This window comes from Myotis lucifugus, unplaced genomic scaffold (genome assembly GCF_000147115.1).
Source record: "Myotis lucifugus unplaced genomic scaffold, Myoluc2.0 scaffold_186, whole genome shotgun sequence".
Taxonomy (NCBI): Eukaryota; Metazoa; Chordata; class Mammalia; order Chiroptera; family Vespertilionidae; genus Myotis; species Myotis lucifugus.
Genome location: NW_005871234.1, coordinates 2071346 through 2097199, shown reverse-complemented (window position 1 = coordinate 2097199; position 25854 = coordinate 2071346). Strand labels below are relative to the sequence as shown.

The 25854-nt window shown below is 53.1% G+C and overlaps 1 protein-coding gene across 3 annotated transcripts in view; it reads right to left on the bottom strand.

The window, feature by feature from the left end:
* Positions 1-1813: 1813 nt before the first annotated feature.
* TET3 (tet methylcytosine dioxygenase 3) overlaps positions 1814-25854 on the bottom strand; it is a 71111-nt gene continuing 47070 nt past the window's right edge. For all 3 annotated transcript variants that reach the window (XM_014462670.1, XM_006096780.3, XM_023760607.1), the window contains exons 3-10: positions 25246-25336; positions 18221-18314; positions 17152-17360; positions 15443-15593; positions 12883-12972; positions 12199-12336; positions 10294-10630; positions 1814-9622 (exon numbers count right to left, since the gene is read on the bottom strand). In XM_014462670.1, coding sequence (XP_014318156.1) covers positions 7848-9622; positions 10294-10630; positions 12199-12336; positions 12883-12972; positions 15443-15593; positions 17152-17360; positions 18221-18314; positions 25246-25336 — 2885 coding nt within the window. In that variant the 3' untranslated portion in view covers positions 1814-7847. The remainder of the gene's footprint in view (positions 9623-10293; positions 10631-12198; positions 12337-12882; positions 12973-15442; positions 15594-17151; positions 17361-18220; positions 18315-25245; positions 25337-25854) is intronic.

The following is a 25854-nucleotide window of genomic DNA, read 5'->3' as shown; positions in this document are numbered from 1 at the left end:
AATGGGGCCAACACAACAGGGGCCGGGGGAGGGGGCAGGACTAGGGCTCTTTCAACTCCAAGATGTCACGTGGAAAGTGTGATCCCACTTTTGTAAAACACGCCAACGTGTGTGAGGATCCCGGATAGCCATGCGTGCCCAGGCACTTCCAGCGATTCTATGGGAAGGGAAACAAAATGGGGTGACAGCCTCCCAGCCTGCCAGCTGGCACCCCGAGGGGCTTTCACCCCCATGCCCTCAGGGAGGCGCTCTCCTGTCTAGTGGCCTAACAGGATATTGGCATCAACTAGAAAGAATGCTGAGGTCTTTATGGACGGCTGGGAGCTGGTCTGGGAGACGATGGATCTGTTTCAAACAGATGTGTCCAGCAGGAGGGGACAGTCTCCCCTCCCAAGTGGCTTTCTCTCTTTTGCTTTCCTTGATGATAATTCCCTTTTCAGGACCAGCCACCAGAACGGACAATCTGAATGAACAGAGGTAGCCCCAAGCACGAGGCCTTATAGGAAAGCTCCTTGCCCCAAGGACAGCAGAACCTGGGCCCCATCTGTGGCCCTTCCTTCTAGACATGGGGTCCAGGCCCTCAGACTGGAGCCGGATCGGGGATCCTTTAGCAAACATAACATCAGAAGTGAACAACTTGAATGGGGGTGGGGTGGGGGGGAGTGTTGCTCTCCAAGTTGAATGATAAAAGGAAGAAAGAAAAGGGAAAACAAAAAAAGAAACACATGAGAAAGAAAAAAAAATCTGTTTCCCAGCCATGGCCAGTTTTAACAGTGGACAGCTTTGAAACATTCCTTTTTGCAGGCGGCAGACGGGGACAAGGACAGGCTCAATCACTGCTGTTCGTGAGGGCTTCATTTGTGCATCTACAACCCGTGGAAGGCCGTGAGACAAGATCAGAGCAAGGATGACGGGCCAGGTATAGAAAGTCACCAGGGCGGAAAGCCCCGGGTGCCTGGCAACAGGGAAAACAAGAACCTCGCCCCAGGGTAACTGTTCCTCCCCCAGCATATCGCTGGTCACGCAGTGCGGACCCCTGACCTTCCCTGTCGCTGGTCGCACGGTTCAGATCCTCCCCTGACCTCTCCTCCCCTGGCATGTTTCTCGTCGTGCAGGTTACACCCCCTTAGAGGGGGAACAAAAAAGGGGGCCAGAGAATAGCGTTTAAGCATTAAGCCCCCGGGACAATGAGGTTCTGACCTGCTTCAAATACTACATCTAGGCCTCAGTTGTATTTCAGCTCCAGGCCCAGAAAAGCTGCAAAACCAGACAAGCTGGGCCATGGCTGACCTCAGGACGCCCTGCCCGGCACTGACCAATCAGTGGTGACCATGCCCTGACAGGACACTCCCGGAAAGCTGATGAATATTCTACTGATCCTCCCCCATGACCTCCCCTCAGGTCCCTCCCTTAAAAGCCCCCCCCCCCCCCCCCCCCCTCTCTTTGGGTCCCAGAAAGAAGCAATTTTTCTTCTCGGGGGGGGTCCAATTTCACCCTCTTTTTAAAAAACAAGAGGAGACCTTTGTTCTCTTGGACATATTTTTTTTTTACCGTTTTTTTTTCTCCTGTGACTTTCTAAATAAACTTTTTCTTATTGTTTGAGTCTTGGTTCTGAATTCTTTCTTAGCCAGAACGCAAGTGTGGAAGTTGCTGAACCCAGGTCCCGTCTGATCCCCCTAGTCTAACACCTGGTGCTGTTCTCACCCCCAACCAATCTACAGCCTGAGGGTGGGATCAGAGTGAGCCGTAAACACCCCTATCAGGGCCTGCTTCAAGGGGGGAGGGGGGGGGGAAATGAAGAACCCACACGGAATTTGAGTGCAAAAAATAAATATAAAATTTATTAAAACACCCACAATATTTTAAAGATACCAGGAGTAATACAGTTCACAAACCCAGACGTTTGTGTAAATTATAATAAAATACAAATCAAAAAAAGGATACATACTTGCAATTTCTAGGCACCCTAAATTAAATTTACTGAAACACTGGGGGAGAAGAGAGGGTAAGGAGGGGGAGCTCAGGAGGCAAACCAATAAAGTGGGAGGAAAAATATTAACAAAAAGGTAAAAATTATACAAAATAAAATTATCAGCATAAATTTACTGTACTAAGAATATCTACAGTTTAATAATACACATCCTATTGCCTTGAGACATTGCAAAAATCTACCATTCATCCATCAACCCCAGATAAACTTCATTTCAAGTAGCCACAGTTACAAAGTCAAGACGGAATATTCAAGTATGGTTGTTAAGTTCACCTCCATTGGAAGCCAAGTAACCAAACAGGAATTCAAAGAGAGAAGAAATAAAACACATCAAAAAGCTAGAGGGGCTCTAGATTAAATCTAATGCGTGTATATGCCCACAACGGGGCCTGGCCTCGTTCCTTTTTAAACTGGAGTACATGAGAAAGAAACAATGTCACTCCTGTTTTTCTCCTCCTTTTTCCCCTCGAAAAGAAAAGTGTTGGGACCAAGAAAATTTGGATGTTCAAATGAGCCAAATAGTATTTTTTAATTCCCCATGTGAAGAGTGACAAGTTATCCCTGAATGATGGGTAGTCAAGATGAGGAGAGAGAGAGAGCAAATCATACCGCTACACAAAGCATCCCTGATATCAGAAGAGAAGCAAATGAGGAAGTAGGCCAAATCACTCACTAATTCTTAGGCTAAAGCAATGTTAGACTTTGCATTATGTCTGTGCTGCGGTCTCTACTCAGGGAGAAGCCTACGGCTTCGCTCTTGCCGGCAGCTGTGCGGGAGAAAGGGCCGGGAGCGCGGAGACAGGGCCTCGCACGCAGGAAAAAACTTTGCAGGCGTGGGTGTGGGACTGTATAACCTGTGCTGGGGGCACGCACCTCAAAAGGTGCTCATTTTGGTCCAGGGTTATGTTGAAATTGGCCGTGTACTACCGTCGATGCAGCTGGCGAATCAAACTAGGGTGTGAGGGAGTCATTTCAAATGACGGCAACAATGACCGAAAAAGCTCAATGAGATGGGCATAGGAAATTCACATTTTACTGAAAAGCAGAACCGAAGAAGAAAATGAACTAAAGCCAACCATGCTCCTTCCTTTAGGCGCTCTGCCATTTTAACTGCTGAAGAATGGAAAATGAAATGACCCCAGATTCTTCAAGGTCAAGCACATCATCAAATGGACAAGCTGCAGGTATCGGACCCTCACGGAATCTACTTTACCAACGCTGTCATGCTGCCCTGTTTTTGAGGTATTTAAAAAAAATTATTGACAGTGGATGACACAAAATGGAGCTTCCTGTTGAGTTTTTAAAAAACATCAACTCCTGTGGACCCAAGAGGAAATTTAGAATAGCACCAACTAAAAAGCAGCCTCAGTGGCATCGAGTGAGCAAAGAAAGCTCCTTCCTTCAGTCTGAACACGAGGGGTGACCGGTGAGAGGCAGAAGCAACACTGGGCAAAGGCTATGAGGAGCCAAGGAAGGAGCCCTGCCCACCACGGCCTGGCCAGCGCCAGGGGAGGAAGGAGACCCTCGGTCCGCCGTGGCGTGCACAGCACCTGGGGACTCTGAGAGAGGTCTACGCGGCACCCTGGGCTGCGGGAGAGCCTGTGTCCTTGGCGATGAGAATGCCTGCCATGTTGGAAGAGGCAGAGAACCCGAGTCCCCTTCCTGGGGGGGAAAAAAAAAGAAAAGAAAGAAAAAAGAAACGAAGCCCTTCCTCTCTCTTTAGGCCTGAGAAGACAGAATTGGAACTAGAGCACCAGCCAAGCCAGGCAGGCCACCGCCTCCGCCGTCAGGGAGCGAGCTGCCTTTGCGACTTGCCTTTCCGTGTTTGGCCACCAAGGGAAGAACAATGAAACGAAACAGAAATACTGCTCAGAGCAGGTGGTAGCACGGTAAACAGAGGTCTAAGGAGACAGCACCAAAACAGGGAGGGGAAAAGAAGCCACGAGACTGGAGCCCACCTCGTTTTTGGTTGGTTGTGGTTTCAGAACCTTGATAGCACCTCAGCAGGTCAGGATCAGGGACAGTCACATTAAAACACCATAGCACCATTTTATTGAGACTATTTCAATTCATAAAAACGCTTCCTAGTCCATAAAACACAACTTCAGTAACAAAAGGAAAGAGATTGGTTGAGGCACATCAGGGATGTCGTTCTAATTTCCCACCGGCTTGGCCTGGGTCGGAGATCCGGCGGTGGGTAACGGTCACACTTGGCGGGATTTCGCGCCATGAGATCAGGTTACCGACTACTCATCACCCGCCGCCCTCACACACCTACTGCTGCTAAGTACAAAACGGTTAAGCTCTGCTACTTCTTCCCTTGCGCTAGCACGTCAAAGGTCCCTTGCTCTGCACACGACGGTATCCCAAAGAGGCTGGTGGAAGGACCAAGAAGGGGCAGGTATGACCTCTTTCCACGCACGCCACTGTCATCTCGGCGAGAAGGCAAAGCAGACCGAGGCCCTGCCAAAACAAACCCCAAATCCAACAACTGAAACAGAACACCTCAAAATCCATGACACACCTTCAGTCAAGATTTCCAATGGCTGAATAATGGTTTCTTGAGCTAGCACCAGTTATTTTGTGAGAACCTGCCGCGAAGCAATTTTCATGTTAAAAATCTCTTAGCACAGAACTTTGCAAGCACGTCCCTTGCACACAAAAGGGAGGGGGGAAATGAACAAAACAAGAGGAACCCATGGTCAGCGCTGCGTGTGGATGGCGTCTGTGGACGGGGCACACTGGGGGGGGGGGCGGGGTGACTAGAAGACTCCATCATTGTCTGTTGCTATAACATTACTCTTAGAACTTGGTCATGCTGTTAGGTTCTTTAGTTGCAATGGCTTTATTTTTCTTTTCATGATACAAATGTCTGGTTCATCATCTTTAGGACTTAAAAAAATGACAGTGCCAGTAAAAAATAAAAATTTGATTTTTCTCTTTCAGAAAACTTCAGCAGCAGGGGCGGGGGGAATAAAGAGCTGTGCATAGTTCCTTTTTAAATATACGTCTAAAGCATGCTAATTTCAATGACTGAGACTTGAGGTAGGTCATACATGTAGTGTGTACAAATCAGCATGGGCTGGAGCATGGTCACAGCACCACCTAATTTCTGAAACACCTTTCTCAGGGGATGGGGACGTCCAATGGAGGCTGCCTCTCGACTCCCCTCTGCGCAGCCTGTTTTGTTTGCTCATCTAGAAATTTATGCACCGAAGGCTGTGTGAGCTGGGGGCTGGGGTGGGGGGTGGTGGGGCGGGGCACAGACATCACATGCTTTGAGCTTGTACTGGATTCTCTTTTCAGCGAATGGCTTTGCTACCAAAGGGTGGCGAGGGGGAGGGTCTATTGAACACACACCGGGAAGACTCACACATGCCAAGGATCAGAATCACCTGGGTTCACTCGGGACCTTCCAAACCAACAGCCGACCCGGGGCTTTCCCGGGCCACACAGACGGTCACATTCTCCAAAACGTTTCGTAAAATATTGTATTTCTTGCTTAAGATCATTTAAAATGAAGTTTTCAAGGCACCCCCGTATCTACCTACGCACGGAGTCAAATGAGACCTGCATAAAAGCACTGATGCGATAAGCAAAATAGCATTTAAAGGACCCCACGTCTCCTCAAAACTAGAAAATCAGCATGCTCATTCAACACTCTGCTTCCTTCCGCTTGTCCAGCCGAAGGTCAGAGGTGTTTTTTTTTCCTATAAATCTGAGTTCTGAATAATTCTAAATCCTGATAAGCTCTTGGGTATTTATTTCAAAAGCAATAATATTTCATTTTTTTTTGTCCTGTAAAATAAATGCAACTTTACAGAATATGGTAAAAGTGAAGGATAGACAAAGCACGTTAAATATTCAGCTACTATGTACAGGTTTCTCCCACAATTACATGTTAAAACATACTTTTTCTTTTCAAGTTGCTGTTTAAATCTAGGCAAAAGTGCTTAAAAAAATCTTTCACTATTTACAGTTAAAACCAGACCACATAAATGCTCAGGACGTTACAGCGGCCCTCCCTCCGCCAGCGCTCCCGGGACAGAGACCGTAAACCCGGCGGGCGGCTCTCAGCGCTCACACAAGGCACCTGGGAGCTCAGGAACTTGCCTCTAGCACCAACATCTGATTGTTACACCCACATCTGAATAAAACTGCTCAACGGGTACCTGTTTCTCTCGGGGCTCGGCTGCCACTCACCGCGCGGCCACCTTCCCCTCGGGGTCCTCACAGAGCCTCCCGCTCACCGCGCATCCACACGGACACAGCTGCAGCCAATGCCACAGGCAACACCGACGCTCAACAAGTGGGACTGCTGTCCACGGATGTTGCTTCCACCTGCCAGGCCCAACCTCTCTCTCAACCACGTTGGGGGAATTAAGCACCACATTCTCATTTCCAAGAACTGAACGAATGCACCAGAATTTTCTCGAACGAGGGTGTTAAAGTGGGTGGAGAGGGGAGGAAGGAAAGGAGAAAACGACTGAATAGAGAAATGGCACCAATTAGGGAGGAAAATCATAGCTACCAGTTGAAAACGTTTGACTCTTGCGTTTAAAAATCGTGAAGTGTAGGCCCACTCCCCAAATGATAGCATGGGGGGGGGGGGGCTCGGGGTGAGGCATGCACCATTATCCAACGTGAAAATCCAGGAATGAGGAGAGATGCGTTCACTGCTGTCACACTGGCGTGCCGAGCTCCGAGCTCCGCAGGATGCGACCCGCCCCCAGAGCCCAGGAAGTCCCAGCAGATACTACAGCACCAGGCTCAGCACCGCGCACACAGGGCAATGCTGGCTTTTCACAGCTTGGGTTCAACTTCTTGCTTTCAAAGATACAGTAGCCCTTTTTCGGGGTCAGCACGGACTTGGGGGCCTTTTTTAGACACTGCCAATAAGACACATTGCTTCGGACGGGGACTATTCACTGGCTTGTTGACTTGGTGCAAAAGGCCCCGAAGGGCCTCGAGGCCAGCGCCATCTCGAGGTGCTGCCTGGGGAACCGTGACATCCCGTGAGGCGGTCAGTAACGGACAGAGAGGATTCAGTGTGGTGACTAGCGGGCTGGCAGCCGTCTACTTCCAACCTGGTTTCTGGGGGAACCTCCGCCAGCCGCTCAGGTGCCTGGCCTGGGGTGCACCCGTCCTGCCCCCCAACTCCAAGCGGGCGCCTGGAAGAGGGACCCCAGATGTTTCTGTACAGACGCTCCCATCCCCCCGGAGCGGACGGGAGCCGTCCTGAGGGCTCCCTCCCCTGCGGGAAGGCGGGTCTGTCCGAGGGGCGGACCGGGTAGACACTCTGCACTTGGCTCCTGAGGGGCAGGCGGCCCAGAGCCTCCTCGGCTCCCACGGGGCCAGGCTTGCCGGGCCCAGAAGCCTGGGCAGGAGTGAGCGCGTCTGGCCGTTCCTGACCGTCCTTTGCCATTACTATTGTCGTTTTTAAAAAATCCAATAAATACACGTTTTAAATGGAATTTAAAACTACTCCTTTGTGAAAGGACACTATAAACTTTCTTTCCATTATTGTGATATACAAGGATAGAGTTTTAAAAACAAGAGAAAGTAAAAGCCCCCCAATAAGGGGGGGAAAGCCAATGTGGAGATATAAATATTAAGATCACGAAAAAAATCACCCGACAGCCGTAGCTTCTTCTTCAAAGTGCTGGGGAGGTGGGGGAGGGAGGGGCGGGTCAGTTCTGAGGTTTGGACCATAAATACATATATATGCATATCTATATATGTATATATAGATAAGAAGACTTCTGCACCCCCAACCCGCCCCCAGGTGTGAGGGCAAAAGCACCACAGAGGCAGCTCGGGCCGGGCCCGACGCTGAGGTACGCTGGCACCCGGGCACCTAGACCCAGCGGCTGTAGGGACCAGTGACCTTCGTGTAGGCGTAGGAGGACACGGTGACCGCGGAGTCTGTGGGCACGGCCAGCGCCTGCCGGGTGGGGACGACCCCCTTCTCCTTATGCTGGGGCTCGGTGACCACGGCACCCCCCCACTTGCGCTTCTTCCCGTAGAGCTTGGCCTCCTGCTGGCCCAGGCCCAGCCGGGCGGCCTCCTCCTGCCGCGCCCGCGCCCTCTCCGCCAGCTGCTTCATCTTGGCCTCCCAGAGGGCCAGCCCGTGGTTGGGCTGGTTGAGGTTCTTGTGCTGGTAGAAGACCAGCGAGATGCGGGTGGGGTGGCAGCGGTTGGGTTTCTTGAGGGGCGTGGTGGCGTGCAGCTCCCGCCGGGCGCACTCGATGAGGATGGAGCCGTGCGCGGGGGCCACGGCCACGCCGCCGATGTTCTCGTCCAGGAAGTTGTGCTCGCTGTCGGACCACAGCTCCTCCTCGTCCTCCTCCGCGTGGCCCTTCTCCTCCTTCACCGCCCCCTTGTTGGGGGGCTCCTCGGCGGTCCCCTCCTCCAGGCCGAAGGGGTCCCACAGCTTCTCCTCAGACTTCAGGGCCCCGAACAGCTTCTCGCTGGAGCCCAGGGGCACGCCGAAGGACGGCCAGGCCTTGTCCAGCGGGCCGGGCCCCGGGGTGGGGATCCGGCCCTCCTCCCCTTTCAGGGGGCTCCACAGCTTGTCTTGGAACCCAGGACCGCCTTTCAGGGCAGAGTTGAAGTCCCCTGCCCCCACTCCCCACGGCTTCTCCGTCAGGCTGGGCCCAGCCAAGGCCGAGGTGTTGTTCCCAAACTTGCAGGGGCTCCACGGTTTGCCTCGCAGACGTCCTCCGGGCTGGGGGGCGAGCTGCTGCCCCTCCCCCGGGAACAGCCCCCACTGGCCCTCCGGGAAGTGAGAAGAAGCCAGGCAGCCAGCCCCGAAGGAACTGAGCTTCTCGGGGACGACGGCAGGGCTCTCCGCGGGAGGGAACACGCCCCAGCTGCCACCCACGCTGTTAGTCCTCTTGGGGGACATGCTTGGGCCTCCTGAGTACTGTCCCCATAGGTGGTTGGGCCCGCCGTTCTGAGATGCCTCGGGCAAAGGGGTTTTGCCCATCTTACCAGGGTCTCTGGGTACGGAGTCGGCCGGGACCAGCGGGTCTACTGGCTCTTGCTTGATGGATCTGTTGTAGCAGGTGGAGCTCTGTGCAAAGGGAGAGGGGTCCCTGGACGCCGGGTGGAGCTGGGGGGCCTTGGGAAGCAGGTACTCCTTGGGGCCTGGGTAAGCAGGCTGCTGGTGGTGAGGAGTGGGGTGGTGGGTGTCCGCGGGAACAGCCTGGCCGGGCAGCTCGGCAAACTCAGCACCGCCGTAGGCCGGGCTCAGGCTGTTGTGCAGAGCGTGGAGGTCTGGCTTCTTCTCGAAACTGCAGTTGCTGCCACTGTGCCCCCAGGTGCCAGGCCCCAGGAACTGGGAGGGGAAGACGGGGTTGCTGGGCGGGAAGCCGTAGTAGCCGAACGACGGGAGCGCGTACTTGGAGTGGAAGCCGTTGACGGAGGCCAGGCTGGGCTGTGCATAGTAGGAGTGGTAGGAGTACACGCTGCTCATGCTGTAGGGGTCGGACGGCCGGCAGTTGCCCAGCACCGAGTAGCTCTCCACCACCGTGTTGCTGCTGTACTTGAAGGAGCTGAAATGGTTCTGCGGCTCCACCTTGAGCGAGGGCTTCAGGCTCTGCTGGGACAACCCGCCCTTCAGCGACAGGCCTGGGGAGAACGGGAGGCAAGACGGAGAAGGAGCAGCTAGGACCACTGCCGCCGAGCCCTGGGCGGGGTGGGGTGGAATCCGCCCTCCCGCAGAGGTTCCTGCTGCAGGTCAGGCCGGACGGGTGAGGCTGGCCTTGCTCTGGGTGCCGCTCGGCGTGGCCCCCAGACCCGCGGAAGCCGTGGGAGAAGCGGCTCACAGAGCCCACGGCCCGCTCTGCTTCACTTCCTGCTCCCCACCCGGCGAACTACCCGAGTCCTCCCTGCAGCACTTCCTCTCGTGCCGGGCACGGCAGGGACAAGGGCCGGGAGGCGGGAGGGCCGGTCCACCTGCTGCCCCCACTGCAGCCCACGTGCCTGAAGCCGTGGTCCCCTCCAGACTCTCAGCGAGGGAGCCAGCAAGCTGGAGGGGAACCCACTCCTCTCGGAGGGTAAGACGACCTCCTTGCACTTGCTCCCTAGGTATCCCCTACCAGGTATGGCGTCCTGGGGCTGCTGCGGCTACCACCCTGACAAAATTAAGATAATGGGGTGGTCCAGGTGGCAGAGCGGGCCGCTAGGAATTTCCTGTCTGCAGTTCTATCTTAAGGCAGGAAGGGGGCAGGGAGGGAGCCGCCCAGGCCCACCACCCAACAGCACCCCTGCCGCCCGGGGGGTGCCCGCGCCCCACACACCTGGGTCCGTGGAGATGCCGGCCAGCTCCAGGGCCTCCTGCTTGATCTTCTCCGGGGTGCTCAGCTTCTCCTTCTGAATCTTCTTCTTCTCAGCCGCCGCCTTCCTGGCTTCCAGCTGCCGCTGGCGGCAGGACTTGGCGGGTTCCGGCAGGCGGCGGACCTCGCGGGGGAAGGCGGTGAGCACCTGGATGGCCCCGCTGCCCACCTTGGCGTTCTGGTTCTCCTCGCTGCCAAACTCGTCCGTGGTGGCCATCTTGTACAGGGGCAGCACGTGCAGCTGCTCGTCCTCGGGGATCCTGCCCACGCAGCGATTGTCCTCCTTGGTCAGGGTGCAGACCTGCCCCGGCAGAGGGAGGGAGGACCCGGGGTTGGAGGAGCCCAGCACGGGGCCAAGGGGCTGAGCATGCCCCGCTGGTGACACCCCTTCCCCACGCGGCCCCAACGCCAGGCAGCCACTCGGCCCTAACGCTCCCCGTTACCTCGAGGCCTGCCCACAAAGCACATCTGTCTGGGCTCACAGAGTAACGGCATCACATCTGCCTGGGCTCACAGAGTAACGGCGTGCTCTAGAGCAGCGGTTCTCAAGCTGTGGGTCGCGACCCCTTTGGTGGTCGAACGACCCTTTCACAGGGGTCGCCTAAGACCATCCTGCATATCAGATATTTACATGACGATTCATAACAGTAGCAACATTACAGTTATGAAGTAGCAACGAAAATAATTTTATGGTTGGGTCACAACATGAGGAGCTGTACTTAAAGGGCCAGAAGGTTGAGAACCACTGCTCTAGAGCAGCGGTCGCCAACCGGTGGCCCACGGATGGTCCACTGGTGGTCCGTGATGTCCGAAAGGTTGGCGACCGCTGCTCTAGAGCTTTCAAAGCAGGTCCATTCACACTCTCTCATGTGATCTGAATGACGCTGAGAGGGGATGAGATGATTGGCCTGGGGTCACATGGCCGGCAGGGTCCGGGTCAGGGCTGCGGGGTCAGAGCTGGGAGGCCTGCCTTGCCCTCCCGACCAGCATTACTGCCCTTGTGCTACATCTCGCAGCCTCATTATCCTCCTTGCTCTGAACACATGGCCTCCTTTTGCTCTTAAAATACTTTTCCTTTTTATTAAAAACTATATATGCTTATTGTAGAAACTTCAATAAAAACTTTTTCCATAATCCCACTGCCCCAAAGTAATCGCTATAAACTCTGGTCATGTAGCATGCACACACTCACCTTCTGGTAATAGGATCATGTTCTGCATGCAGTGTTATAATAACTTCATTTAAAAAAAACAGTATAGCCCAGCTGGTGTTCTCAGTGGTTAAGCATTGATCTATGAACCAGGAGGTTACGGTTCCTGGTCAGGGCACATGCTCTGGCTGCAGGGAGGCCTTTCTGCCTCTAAAATATCACCTATCACTTCATCCCACAGCCGCCTGCATCTTTTCCTCACAGTCTTCATCGCTACCGGACAACACGTCACATACTTGGGAGGGACTGTGCATTTTATTCCTGGCTTGAGAGCCGGACCTGGGCACAGTCAGCATTTGCACAATGAATGAATCGAGAGGGTGTTGGGATTTCAGTCCCAGTGTTCACAGAGACCTGGAACCACACGTTAGCTAACTGGTGTGTGTGTGTGTGTGTGTGTGTGTGTGCGTGTGCACACTCCAGGTGCCCAAGGGGCTGCATTCTGTAGCATCCACCTGATCACGGAAAACAAGGCAAGCCCTGTCCGTGCATCTGACGCACCTGGTGAGGGTTTTCTCAGAAGCTGGGCAGGAGCAGCCCGTCTGGCGGGCAGTCCCAGAGTCTGAGAATCTCCCTCGGTCCCTCCCTCCGTGAGCCCACCTGCCTGCAGAGACCGGGCGGCCGCCCCCCAGGATGGGCCGGGGGACGGGCTTCCTTACCACCGTGCAGCCGTTGTACAGGTTGTGCTGGTCCTTGTGGGCGTGGGCACAGAAGTCCATGCAGGCCGTGACCCCCGAGAAGGGCCGCCCTTCCTTCAGCCCCAGGCGGCAGTCGATTGCTATTTCCTCATTGGTCACCTGTGTGGATGGCCAGGGAGAGTTGTCAGGTGACCAGCGGTGAGCGGCCCGGATTGTGGACCTGGGTCGGCCAGGTGTTGGGGAAGGGAGGGGCAGGCTCCCAGTCGCCTCGCCTCTGGGCCGCAGGACGGCGGTTTCTGGCCGAGGCCCCTGAAGGAATTCTTCTCCTGGGCTATCTCAAGGGTCCCTCACCTGGACTGGGGGGCACTTTCCGTGCCCCTCGAAACACGTAACATCAGTCCCTGCTTGTGAGCGCTCCACACCCTAGGTGAGAGGTGCGGAGTGGGTGAGAGAGAAACCAGCCTCACCAGTAGACACCAGGCTGGAGGCGGTGGAGGGGGATAACACCAGGATGCAGGAGAGACGGTCTGGGATGCAGTCAGTGTGGTGTGGGAAGGGGGCCTTATCAAAGAACCGAATCCCCGCTCCACCTCTGGCTGGGCCCTCCCTGCGAGGAGCACAGGGAGCTCACCCCAGGCCCCTACCCCAGGGAGCTGGGCAGAGCTGTGGGTGACATGCGGGCGGAGAAAGGCCCAGGACTCGTACCTGGTTCTGGTAGGCCTGGGGGGCCAGCCGCTTGTACAGGGGAGCGACTTCGGTGGCCAGGTCCTGGAAGCTCTTCCGCAGCACTTCTTCCTGCGGGGAGAAGGGCACCACACGTGTAGAGCAGCCCGCCCGGCGCTGGGCGCCAGCCCGTGCCCCGAACCACCACTGGCTTCCCCGGGGAGGACGGGAAGCAAGGTGCCGCCCTCTGCGAGGGGCCTGGGGCCGTGTCTGCCAGGTCGGAGATGCTGATGCTCAGCAGGAAAAGCTGCTGCCGGTCGTCCTGACCGCTGAGCTGCTGTCCGGCCCCGCGCTGCTCAGACCACAGAGACGGCGCTTGCTTCCGAGCGCCCACGCCCTCGGGTAGGGGTGGTGTGGAAGCACGAGCAATGAGTGTGGGTCCCTCCCCCACATCACAGACAGGTCTGGGTGGTCAGGGTCTGTGCTAGAAACTCCACAGCCAGCCAGGCCCAGAGCCCGTCCTGAGCCAGGCACAAAGGCAGATTTCAAAGCTCCGTCCTCCACACCCACACCACAAGCCACGTGCGGCTATTGAGATCGAAGGTAATTTTATTTTTTTAAATATATTTTTATTGATTTCAGAGAGGAAGGAAGAGAGGGAGAGAGATAGACACATCAATGATGAGAGAGAATCTTTGATTGGCTGCCTCCTGCACGCCCCCTACTGGGGATCGAGCCCACAACCCAGGCATGTGCCCTTGACCAGAATCGAACTCGGGACCCTTCAGTCCACAGGCCGACGCTCTATCCACTGAGCCAAGCCAGCTAGGGCTAGAAGGTAATTTTAATTAAAATTAAATAAATTCAGTCCCTCTGTTGCACTAGCCACATTCCAAACGCCCAACAGCTTCATGTGGCTCCTGTACTGGACAGCAGAGAACATTTCCATCGTCAGAGAGAGTCCCAGCGGACAGCGCTGCCCTCGACGGACAGCAGCCCCCCAGCCACGCGTGGCAGAAGTTTCAGGTTCCACAGCGAGGAGGGCTGTGGGAGCCCCTAGCAGACATCGCAGAGTTGCCAGTGAAGGCATGGAGAGTTTTCATAGAAGGAAACAGGAGGAAGAGGGAGGACCACGTTCACGGGCTTAGAAATGGAAGAGTGAGACCAATGGCTGCCATCCCCGAGGGCACCTCCCTGGCTGCCACCCAGAGGCTGCCGCCAGCACCAGGCGAGGCTCCGAGGTTCTGGGGAGGCCCAGACTTTACCATTCCTGCCACAGGGCCCCGGGCAAGCCGTGCGCCTCGGCTGGGGAGTAAGGAGTCATGTGCCCAGGTCATCAGGGCGCCATGGAATTCACTGAGATGCCTGTGGGGGCTGGGCAGAGTACCCGGCACTTAGTACGTGCACAGGAAATGGTAGCTGATGGAACAGGGGAAGCATCCGTGAGGACCTAAACCAATGCGTTTTCATGCCTGGTAACCCCCAGTTCGTGGTGGCCTTGGGGCTCCTGCGTTCACTGAAGGGACTGCATGTGCTGCCTCGGGGAGAGGGGGTGCTGTCCTAAACAGAAGTCCAGTGTCTCATCGGACGATGAGACCAGCTCACACAACAGCCTAACAGCCAGGCTGGGCGGAATAAGAGGGTCTAAATCCGGAAATGCCTCCTTCGACTTCGGAAAAGCAGAGCTGGAAGTCTGAGCACAGACGTTCATTTGTGGGGCAGAACCACTGTGCCCAGGGAGTGCCGCCCGCGGAGCTGGGAGAGCTCGGGGACACCGTGGCTGGGGTCAGGATGCTGCCTGGAAGCCACCAAGGGACCCAGACTGCCTCCCTCGCTGGAGGGAAGACGACAGGGAGCCCCGACAGGCCTGCACCGTCCCTGCCTTTGGAACTCCGAGTGGAGACCGCCTCTCAGGCAGCCTTCACCCCGTGGGCGACGAGGGGAAGTGGCCGAGTGGGTGGCCTGCCCTGGTGCCCCTGGTTCCCACGGCCTGAGCACGCCAGCAGGGAGGCCCAGAGGCCCTCGTCTCGCTGTCACTAGGCGGGAAGGAGGCCTCAGACCTGGAGGCCGTACACGTGGACGCCAGCCCGGTGCCCGAGGAGCAGGCCCGGCACCTAGTAAGGAGGAAACCGGACCGCTGCACGGAGACGTCCTCCCAGCCACCAGGCGGGACGAGGGATGCCCCGGGAGGCCCGGCACTGCCCAGAGAATGGCCCAGGACAGAGGCCCTCTTCCTGCGACACCTCCCAGACCCAGAAAGAGGTCCTGGGAAGGATGAAGGGAAGTAATTACCCTTTAAAAGGGTCAAATTCTGATGAGAAATTGGAATATTTACTTTAAAGAGACAGTTTTAAACCGGAAGAGCCTGAAGCACTTGAAGTGAGAAGCCTAATTTTTCACTCACTGCCCCTCTCCCCGCATTTCCCACTCGACCTTGTTTCTCAGCAAGACAAGGTTAGTGAAAAAAGTAAAGCAAGTTTCATTTTCTCCATCCGTCTGCGTGGTGGTGTGTTCACCCCTCCTCCCCTCTGGACAATGACAGACACCAGGTGGGACGGGGCGGGGCGCGTGGGAGGCCCTGCCGCTCCCGGGAGCTCCTCACCTCTTTGGGGTTGTCCCCTGCGAGGCGGAACTTGCGAGGGGTCTTGCTCCGAGCGTATTTGCAGCCGTTGAAGTACATGCTCCAGGAGCAGCCGAAGGAGAAGGAGGCACCGCAGGTGTTGGGGTCTTTGCCTTGGCAAGCACAGGTCCGGCTGCAACACACATCGCGTGTTAGGCATGGATACACTTGTTTTATTGTTGTTCTAGAATCTTCCTCCTCCCTCTGGGGGAGGCCCTGCTGAGGCCTGGCACCCACATCCTTCTCCACCCTCCACTCCTTTCCCAAATGTCCTCTCTGCAGCCGGCTCTGCTCCCACTCCTGAGGGCCTGCTGCTGGGAGAAGCACACGGGTCGTTTGAGGAGGTGGGAAGAGTCTAGCCCAGCCGTGGGCAAACTACGGCCCGCGGGCCGCATCCGGCCCGTTTGAAATGAATAAAACTAAAAAAAAAAAAAGACTGTACCCTTTTATGTAATGATGTTTACTTTGAATTTATATTAGTTCACACAAACACGCCATCCATGCTTTTGTTCCGGCCCTCCGGTCCAGTTTAAGAACCCATTGTGACCCTCAAGTCAAAAAGTTTGCCCACCCCTGGTCTAGTCAAACACCCAACAGGTTTACACTGTGTCTTAACTCCGAGGTCCTCACCAGCTCTAACACAGACCACACTGATGGGAACGGCGGGAACCACGGGGTTTGAACACTCCTACCCCCTGCAGGCCCAGCTGCCGACAGGCCTTTAAACACACACTGACATTCCAATTCAACCCTTAATAAAACCCAGAAACAACCCGCGTGCTCCTCCCCTGGGGGAATGGACAGACGAATGGTGGTACGTCCAGGCAGTGGAATACTATGCAGCAGTGAAAAGGACTGAGCTACACCCACAGGTGATGTTTGGAAACACTGCGCTGAGGGAAGAAGACAGACTCAGAAGGCTGCCCACGGTACAGACCCATTTATGTAATGTTCTTGAAAAGGCAAACCCATAGGGACAGGAAACAAGATTGGCGGCTGCTGGGGTGGGGAAAGGGCCTGCGATAAAGGGGCCCCAGGAGGTTTTGTGGACGACGGAACTGTTCCGTTTCTTGATTTACGATGGTCATGGTTACATGACCGTAAACATTTGTCAAAACTCTTCAAGCTGTGGACCTCAAAGAATGAATTTTATTGTAAGTAAAAATACCTTAATCTAAAAAAAATGGGGGAAAAAAACCTATAAGGCAGCAGTTCTTAACCTGTGGGTCGCGACCCCTTTGGCGGTCGAACGACCCTTTCACAGGGGTCGCCTAAGACCATCCTGCATATCAGATATTTACATGATGATTCATAACAGTAGCAACATTACAGTTATGAAGTAGCAACGAAAATAATTTTATGGTTGGGTCACAACATGAGGAACTGTATTAAAGGGCCAGAAGGTTGAGAACCACTGCAGGATAAGGAGAGGTTTTGTGAACACGATAGATGTATACTAGTGGCACTCACACACTTTTCTGTTACACTCAGAGTCGACCGGGGCACAACAGCAAAGCTGAGCCGCGTTGACAGGCCCTCCCCGGCCAGGACGGAGCCCAGGCGGGCCCCCTGGGTGAGCATTCCCCCCACCCAGGCCTCACTCTGCAGGGCAGACAGGGCCCTGGATGGAACAAGGCTTCCCCCAGGGCTGCCCGGAGTCCCTGCCCCTGCTGCCAGCCCTGCCCACGTACTCGTCGTTGAGGCCACATCTCCGGCTGGTGGGGTTCCCGTACTTCCGGAGGGTGTCGGTGAGCTCCTGGTAGAGGGTGTCCCCCAGGCTGCGGGGGATGCCCTCCCAGGCCAGGATGAGGATGACGATCACGGCGTTCTGGCAATGGTGGCCCGCCCGGTGCCGCACCAGGCACAGCAGCTTCTCCTCCAGCGTGTGCCTGCGGATCACCTGCGGGGGCGCGGGCGGGGCAGGGGCGTTAACCACAGCGGGCCACACGCCCTCCTTCTGCCAACCAGACCTGGGGGGCAGATCTTTAGGGCAGCGTCCTGGGGCGTCACCACCACAGAGGCTGAGAGCGTTACAATAACAAAAATTATTACAAAAGCTAAGCTATTAATGATTTACATAGACTTAGGAATACAGAGATAACATTGTAAGGCAAAATATGTTGAGAATTTTGTCGTCCTAAAACACCTGCAGAGAAAATGCTCACGTCTGTATGTTTTTGGTTAAAAAACAAGGACCGCAGTGCTGTGAGAAACAGTTTGGGGCAGTTCCTCAAAAAGCTAAACGGACAACTCCCACAGAACTAGTCAACTCCACGCTATGACCGGGGGAACCCAGAGCAGGGACGCGGACAGGTACTGGCCGCCCCTGTTCCGAGCAGCTTCACTTGCAACAGCCAAAGGCAGAAACGCCCCTGCCCCCGCCTCGCCAGCCCGTTCCAGACGGGACAGGAACACCAGGAGCTCCGGGCACACAGAGCAGGCAGAGGAGTCAGAGTCGGCCACAGCGGGCCCAGACTTGGGGAAGACGCCATCTCCAGCTCCCCCTTTTCTTCTCTCTACAGCCCTGACCACGGGGACGGGATGAGCCGAGCACCATGGCTAGAGCGGTCCCGAGGCAGCCAGGGTGCCAGGCCGGCATGTGCACAGAAAGAGGACAAACAGCTGAGGCTGGAAGAAGGGACCCCGGCCGAGCGCCCGGTGCCAGCCCCGAGGTCCTGGCCAGTGGCCGTGCCGGCCTCCCCCCCACACCCAGCCCTGGAGAGTGAGGCGCGGCCACGGCGGCGGGGGCACCACACTCACCCACTTGGCGATGGGGCAGCCGCGGGAGCTCTTCCCCTCCTTCCCCGTGTAGATGACCTTCTCGATCCGGATGGCTTTCCCCTTCTCTCCATACCTGCAGAGGGAGGCGGAAGCACCGGAGCTCAGAGGAGCCAAAGGAGAGCAGGCGAGCTCCGTGGGTGCCTAGTGACTGCAGGGGCCACGGAGGAGAGGGAGGAAGTGTAAATGCTGACTCTGTGCTAAGAGCCTCTGGGGACAGAGTGGCCAAGCCAGGCTCCCAGGGCTGCTGGTCCGTCATGCCCAGCTCTGTCCGGGGAGAAGGCCAGCAGGACGCCCCTGATGATGGCCTCTGAGCCTCCAGGAAGGTGGTCAAGCCAAAGGCCAAGCACAGGCCTTTGTGTCCAGCCCTGTGAGCCGAGTCACGCCGAGAGCTATTTATAAATTCGACAAATGAAAGAAAATACACGGGGAAACCCTTATTGTGCTCCTTCAACATCCCCTGGCTGACAGTTGAACATGATGCGGACCATGGAGGCAGGAGAAGTGAAAAGGACACACTGGCTCCGAGATGCCCCCGGACAGTAAACACGCCTGGCTCCCCACACGCTTCTGCTGGCCCCGCACACGGGCACACACACGTGGATGCTGAGGTCGTCTGGTTAACCAAAGCACCTTCAGAGGGGATGCAACCAGGGCCCCGGAGCTGAGCTGACCTGCTCGGGGCCACACAACTTCCTGGGGGCAATGCTGCTTAAAGCGCAGTCTTGCAGGTCAGACAGACGGGGCTTGAGTGGCAGCCCAGCTCCGTTCCTGCTACAAGGACTGTGGCCAAATGACAGACCTTCTCCAGGCCTCAGTTTGCTCATCTGTACAATGGAGATGAAGTGACTTCTTCCTCACGGGCTCGGGAATCGGGCACGTGAGGTAATCCACACGGAGTGCGTTACTTAAAGTGCTTTCAAGTTCCTGGCACCAGGGACGAGTCCAATAAACATTAATTATTCTTTTTAAAAAATATATATTTTTTATTAATTTTAGAGAGGAAAGGAGAGGGAGAAAGAGATAGAAACATCAATGGTAAGAGAGAATCATTGATGGGCTGCCTCCTGCACGCCCCCGACTGGGGACCAAGGTATGTGCCCTTGGCCGAAATCGAACCCAGGACCCTTCAGTCCGCAGGCCGACGCTCCATCCATTGAGCCAAACCAGCCAGGGCAACATTAATTATTCTTAATAATGTAAGCAGCCATCTTCCTGAATTGTCTTACTTTTAGTAGCTTTTTAGTTTCAGGTACAGGATCATATCACCTGCAAACAGTGGTCTCTTGCCACCTCCTGCTTTCCAGGCTTCATGCCTCTATTTCAGTCCCTCGCCTCTGCGGGCAGCTTCCGAGTGCCAGCAGGCATCTTTGCTTATTTCCTGACTTTTCCGGAAATGCTCCCAACCACTCATGGCTGAGCATGAAGCCCACTGCCTCTGGGATAGACACAAGGACCTCCTGACTTTGAAAGGGTCTTCTGTTCTAAGGATTTTTAATCAAGAATTGATTAGCTTTATTAACCAAGGTCACCCCCAACAAACGTAATCACATTTTAAAAAATGTTTCAAGAAAGAATTGATTCCTTTCATCAAATACATTCCTAGCATCCGAGGGGAGAGATGATGGAATGGTTTTTCTCCTTTGGTCAATTAGCATGGGATGCTATTTTAACAGACTTCCTACATCAAACTGCCCTTGGATTGCTATAGTGAATCCAATTTGGTCACAGCATATTATTTTAACATACGATTTCATAGAAGGGAATGTTATCATGGCTATGAGAGTTATACACACTGTTAACACACAAATACAATTACACATACAGTCTATCTCACTTACTCCACATCTAGACATCTCTACCTCAGAAGTAATTGTGCAAATGCACCAAGATTGAGGCACAAGATATTCATTGTTGCATCAACAACAACAACAAAAAACAACCAGAAACAACTTAAGTGTCCAGCATAGGCCTGGCTCAAGAAAATACATTTCCACGCAATGGAAAACCACGTAGCCATGTGAAAGGACTCGACAGAATGACATGTACAGCGTGGAAGAAATTAAGGGGGAGGGGAAGCAGCTGCAAACTGTGGGGATAGCGTGATTGATCCCATTGGGTTCACAATGTCTTTATATCCGTATGCATATCTTTGTAAATGCTCAGAAAAAATTGAAAGGTAAACATTTCTTTTAAGTTTCTTCTGGGAAGGCGAATAGCTAGAGAGCTTTATTCACTCTAAACTTTTTTTAAAAAAGGCCTTTTATAGACATGTTTTCTTCTTGTAATTGGAAAAGAGAACGAGCAGTTTTAAAACCTGATCTAAGGTTTCTTTGAGTTCTCTACTTCGCGCAAGGTCTCCGTGAAGAAGCGAGAAGTGTTTCTGGTAATTCCCACATTAAAATCTGAGGCCAGGTGAGTCCTGTCCAGCACGAGCTTGCAGACAGCACGCTGGGGCGTTCGCAGCGCGGCCTGGCTCAAGAGGACAAGACCAGAGAGAGTTGCTTTTGTGTGGGTCCCGGAAAACATTGAATCCAACAAGATGTATCAGGAAGCGGCCAGTGAGGGCAGAGGCTGGACACTCGGTGTGTGCTGGGCGCTGCGGGCAGAGCGGCCGGAGGTGACCACACTGTTCCCACCGGTCGGTCGGACAGGAAGGATATCGGGTTCCCACGGGAGGGTGAGCTGAGGACACTGGCGCGGGCTTCCCCGCCATCCCACCCTCGCGAGGGCGCTTCCTGCCGTGGACCTCCGATTCCAGAGCAGACAGGAGGGCAGAGCACTGAATGATCAGCTGGACGTTCTTAGGAAAACCAGAACTGTCTCAGTGTTTAAAGACAACCAACCGATTCCAGATGTAATTCTTTTTTTAATTTAAATGTCTGACTCTCTGGCCTATCATGAAGAGGCCCTTTTAGAAATACAGATGAATTCCCAGACCCTAAACTAAGTCTGCAGGACGAGGCTGAACGGAAACCTTATTCCTGGGGTAACCTGATTATCCCAGCCAGTGGCTCTCCAAGGCTGTGCCAGGACCAGCACCACCTGCAACCCTGGGAGGAATGCAGGTCCCCGGGCCCCACCCCAGACCGTGAGGTTCGGACCCGGGGCTGGGGCCCCGCGATCGGTGCTTTCACAAGCCCTGCAGGAGACGGAAGCACACTTAAGGGTGAGAACCACTGGTCTAAAGCGGTCCTTCTTCAGGGTTCCCTGTCACACAGTAATGAGACCTGCCCCCTCCCCAGCACTGCGAGTGCGAGGAATAGGGCTGGTTCTTCATTCCTAGAATGAACGTTTAGTGACCCCTAGGCCAGTGATGGCGAACCTATGACACGCGTGTCAGAGGTGACACGCGAACTCATTTTTTTGGTTGATTTTTCTTTGTTAAATGGCATTTAAATATATAAAATAAATATCAAAAATATAAGTCTTTCTTTTACTATGGTTGCAAATATCAAAAAATTTCTATATGTGACCCAGCACCAGAGTTAAGTTAGGATTTTTCAAAATGCTGACACGCCGAGCTCAAAAGGTTCGCCATCACTGCCCTAGGCTGTGGAGGATCCCCGTCCAGCCAGAGGCCATGTGGCTCGGTGCAGCACGCCGCTCCTGATACGGGTCTGAAGGACTGATTCCAGTCATCAGCGACCGTGAGGAGCTGGGGAGCCAGGAGGTATGGGACGCGTAATAAACTGGGATCATATTTTAGGGTTCCCTTTTGACTCCCCCTCCTTTCTCCAAATGTTTACCAGGTAAGCTAAAAGCACCAATGTCTCTTTGATTTCAGTTTGCTTCCCCTCCTGCCTTTGGCTAACTCCTGGCAGTAGAGCGGCCCTGCAGAGAGAGGGGGAGGGCTAGGGAGAGAGACAGCCTGAACCATGCACCAACTGGACCCCCGCCTGGTTATTCTCATCAATCGCTCACTCCCCTCCTTGTCCCAAAGGGAACTTAAGAGAGATGTTTACGTGAGAAAAATAACAGGGGATGGAATCAGAGGAAAGGTGGGAGACACAGACACGATGTTGGTACACAGGATGCAAACAGTGGGGTCTTGTGTGTATTTTTGCGATGAGCCTGGGACATTTCATCACATGAGAAATCCAGGAAGCTAATGAGGTCTCCTTAGGGTGCTGTCAACAGGACTCAGGAGTGACCCTGAACAGGCCCCCACGGGCCAAAGATCCCTCCTACTGGGGGTGCACCAGGGCACACAGATTTGGCTCTGGCTTACAAGTAGCCAACGTAAAGACGCACACGCAATCTGTTGCATGATTTACAAGGTCCCCAGGATAAAAATAAACCAGTTGCGGAGGAAAACCACAAGTATTCCTGGTCTTGAGAGGAATCCCTCCCTTGAATCAGCTTCTGAAGAATCTATGCTTGGCTGTTATTTTTAAAGCAGGGGGTGGGGGGTGGGGGGAGAAAAAGGGAAAACCTCAACTTTATCACTATCTCTTAATCCTTGTTTCAAAAACACAGTCTTTTATAACTGAGAGTTATTTAGATAGCTATCTATAAATCTCATACATTTGCGACCAAGAAACACACACCCCAAAATTGTCCCAGATCAAACGTGTACATTTTGCTGCTGTTGTTAAAGATTTTTAGAAAAAGTTTCTGAGAGAGAGGAAGGGAAAGGGAGAGGGAGAGAGAGAAACATCAATGTGTGAGAGAAACACTGATCACTGCCTCCTGCAAGGCCTTCCAATGGGGATGGAGCCTGCACCGTGGGCATGTGCCCTGACCGGGAATTGAACCAGCAACCTCTTGGTGCAGGGGATGATGCATCAACTGAGCCACACAAGCCAGAGCCAAATTTGTACATTTGACTCCCCAACAGCCCTCAATCTGCTGTAAGGATTCCTTACAAAAGTCAATGGCCAAGATGCTGCCCCTCCCAACCTTCAAACTGCAACACACATGCGTGTGGACACATGCAGGCATGCGTGTACACCACACACCCTGTTTTAAATCTGTTTCATTCTCGTGGACTCAGAGGTGCCCTTTCAATCAGGCTTGAAGTTAGAGACTGGGTCTCTAGTCACCTGCTTTTCTGATGGGCTACTTTGTCTTTTTTTTTTTAATTTAAAATATTTTTATTGATTTCAGAGAGGCAGGGAGAGGGAGAGATAGAAACATCAATGATGAGAGAGAATCATTGATCGGCTGCCTCCTGCACGCCCCCTACTGGGGATCCAGCCTGCAACCTGGGCAAATGCCCTGACTGGAATCGAACCCCGGGCCCTTCAGACCACAGGCCGACGCTCTAGCCACTGAACCAAACCAGCGAGGGCTCTGATGGGCTACTCTGAATTAAATGTTTCCAGATGGTACAGGATAAGTAAGAGTGATGACAGCAGATGACTGTCCTCCATCCATCTTACCTTTTACTCATTCAGGGATGCTCTGATTTAGTTAAAAATCAAGTTCCCTGCTATATTAATGACAGGATTCGTCTGGCTTCCCTGGTCAGACAAAATTGGGTTCCCAAATTTGTGGAAACTTGCGAACCACTCAGCCTCCGCCCCGCCCCCCCACGTATATATGAATAAACATGTTTATGTCTACATAATCTTTGCCTTTACTATTGAAATACTAATGCTTGTTATTAAAAAATGCAGTCAGTACATGTGTATGAGGGAGACACTCTATGCAGTACTTACTAATAAACACTAAGTGTTTTACCTACAATCGATCCAGTTTACCCTCACAACTCTCCACAGCATGTGTACTTGTCAGCATCTCCATTCTGCAGATAAGGAAAATGGGTCCCAGAGAATCTGAGTGACTCGGCAGTAAGAGGCAGGGCCAGTCCAGCTCCAGTGGCCACATGCTCTCAATCCCTGAGCTATTTCACCTCTCCATATACTAGAACTCAGAGCATTGAACATCTGCCGTGGACACCTACCCAGATTTTAAAGTCTTTATCCATACACACTGCTCAAAAAACAAAAACAAAAGAGAGTTACTGAGTAAAAACCCTACAGGCTTGAGTTTGAATTGGAAGTGTCAATATAAATTCATGATGTATTTAATCACTAAACAATGACAAAAATGAAAAACCTAAACACACATCTTCGCTCTTTCTACTGAAATGGTCCAGAAACAGTGAGAACTCCAGGGGCAATGAGCGTGCCCAGCACCCAGAGTCTGTTTTCTAAATCCTTTTATCCCACAATAAAAGGAAGCAGGATTTCTTGGGTAAACACACAATGTGAGCCCAAAACATATGTCATATGAGAAATCAAGAAAGCTATTCAAGACACCTAGGATCATGTCGAAAGGACTCAGGAGGCAACCACTGGCCAAAGATGGAACAATACATACCTCCTAGCTGAGGTGCAAAATACCACCTATAAAGTAGTTTTTGAAAAAAGAAAGAAAATACAATCTGATTCTGATCAAGCCTTTAGCTCTAACTACCAATTTATAGCACGTAGGGCAGAAGACCATGTTAAACGATACCACGGAAAGCTAGCAGCAAAATCCAGACCGTTGGAAACTCTATAGGACATATAGCCATTCAACCACATTTCTTCAATAAACTATTTCAAGAAAGAGAGAGAGGAAAAGGGGAGAGGGGGAATCGATGGAGGGCAGACCTATAGAAAGAAAGAAACCCAGAAGTAATAGGGATGAGAGCACTAGCTGGTTTGGCTCAGTGGATAGAGCGTCCGCCTGTGGACTGAAGGATCCGGGGTTCGATTCCAGTCAAGGGCACATGCCTGGTTGTGGGCTCGATCCCCAGTAGGGGATGTGCAGGAGGCAGCCGATCAATGATTCTCTTTCATCATTGATGTTTCTATCTCTCTCTCCCTCTCCCTTCCTCTCTAAAATCAATAAAAATATGTTTTTAAAAAGTTGGGGTGAGAACCCCATGTTCAACATTCCTCAGTCTGAATATCAATATTCCTTGATATCCAAGGCATGAAAATGACAGGTGTTTAAAAATCCATATTCTATTAACAACTTGCCCATTTCTCCTTGGACATCTGCGCATCACTCACCGCTCCTCCATGAGTTCCCGGATAGAGGCTACCGTGGGGCCAGATCCCAGGTGAGTGTAATACGGACCTTCATCTTTCTCCACTATTTGTTCTGCAGAAACACAGAGGAAACATTAATTGGGGACACCAATTCATCAACATTCATTTGTTAAGGCAAACCACCAATAGGAAAATTAAAGGGCACATTATAAAACAGGGAATTAACTTGGCTTATAAACATGTGACAATGTGTTCAACCCCATTAGAAACCAGGAAATACAAATTAAAATCACAAGGAAATACCATCACATATAGGCCAAATTGGCAAAAATTTAAAAATATAACCATGTTGGAATTTAGTTTATCATCGTACATATTCTAGACCAGGGGTCAGCCAACCATTCCACTCCAGGTATTTACCCATATGGACTGGAACCAAGGACCCAACAGTACCTGTACACCATGTTCATAGCAGCATTATTCACAAGAGCCAAAGGCGAAAATAGCACAAGTGAACATCAACAGATGAACCAATGTAGCCTAGCCATACCCTATTACCTATGCAATAAAAGCATAATATGCAAATCAACCGAATGGCCAAACAGCGGAACGACCATCCGGACGACCATC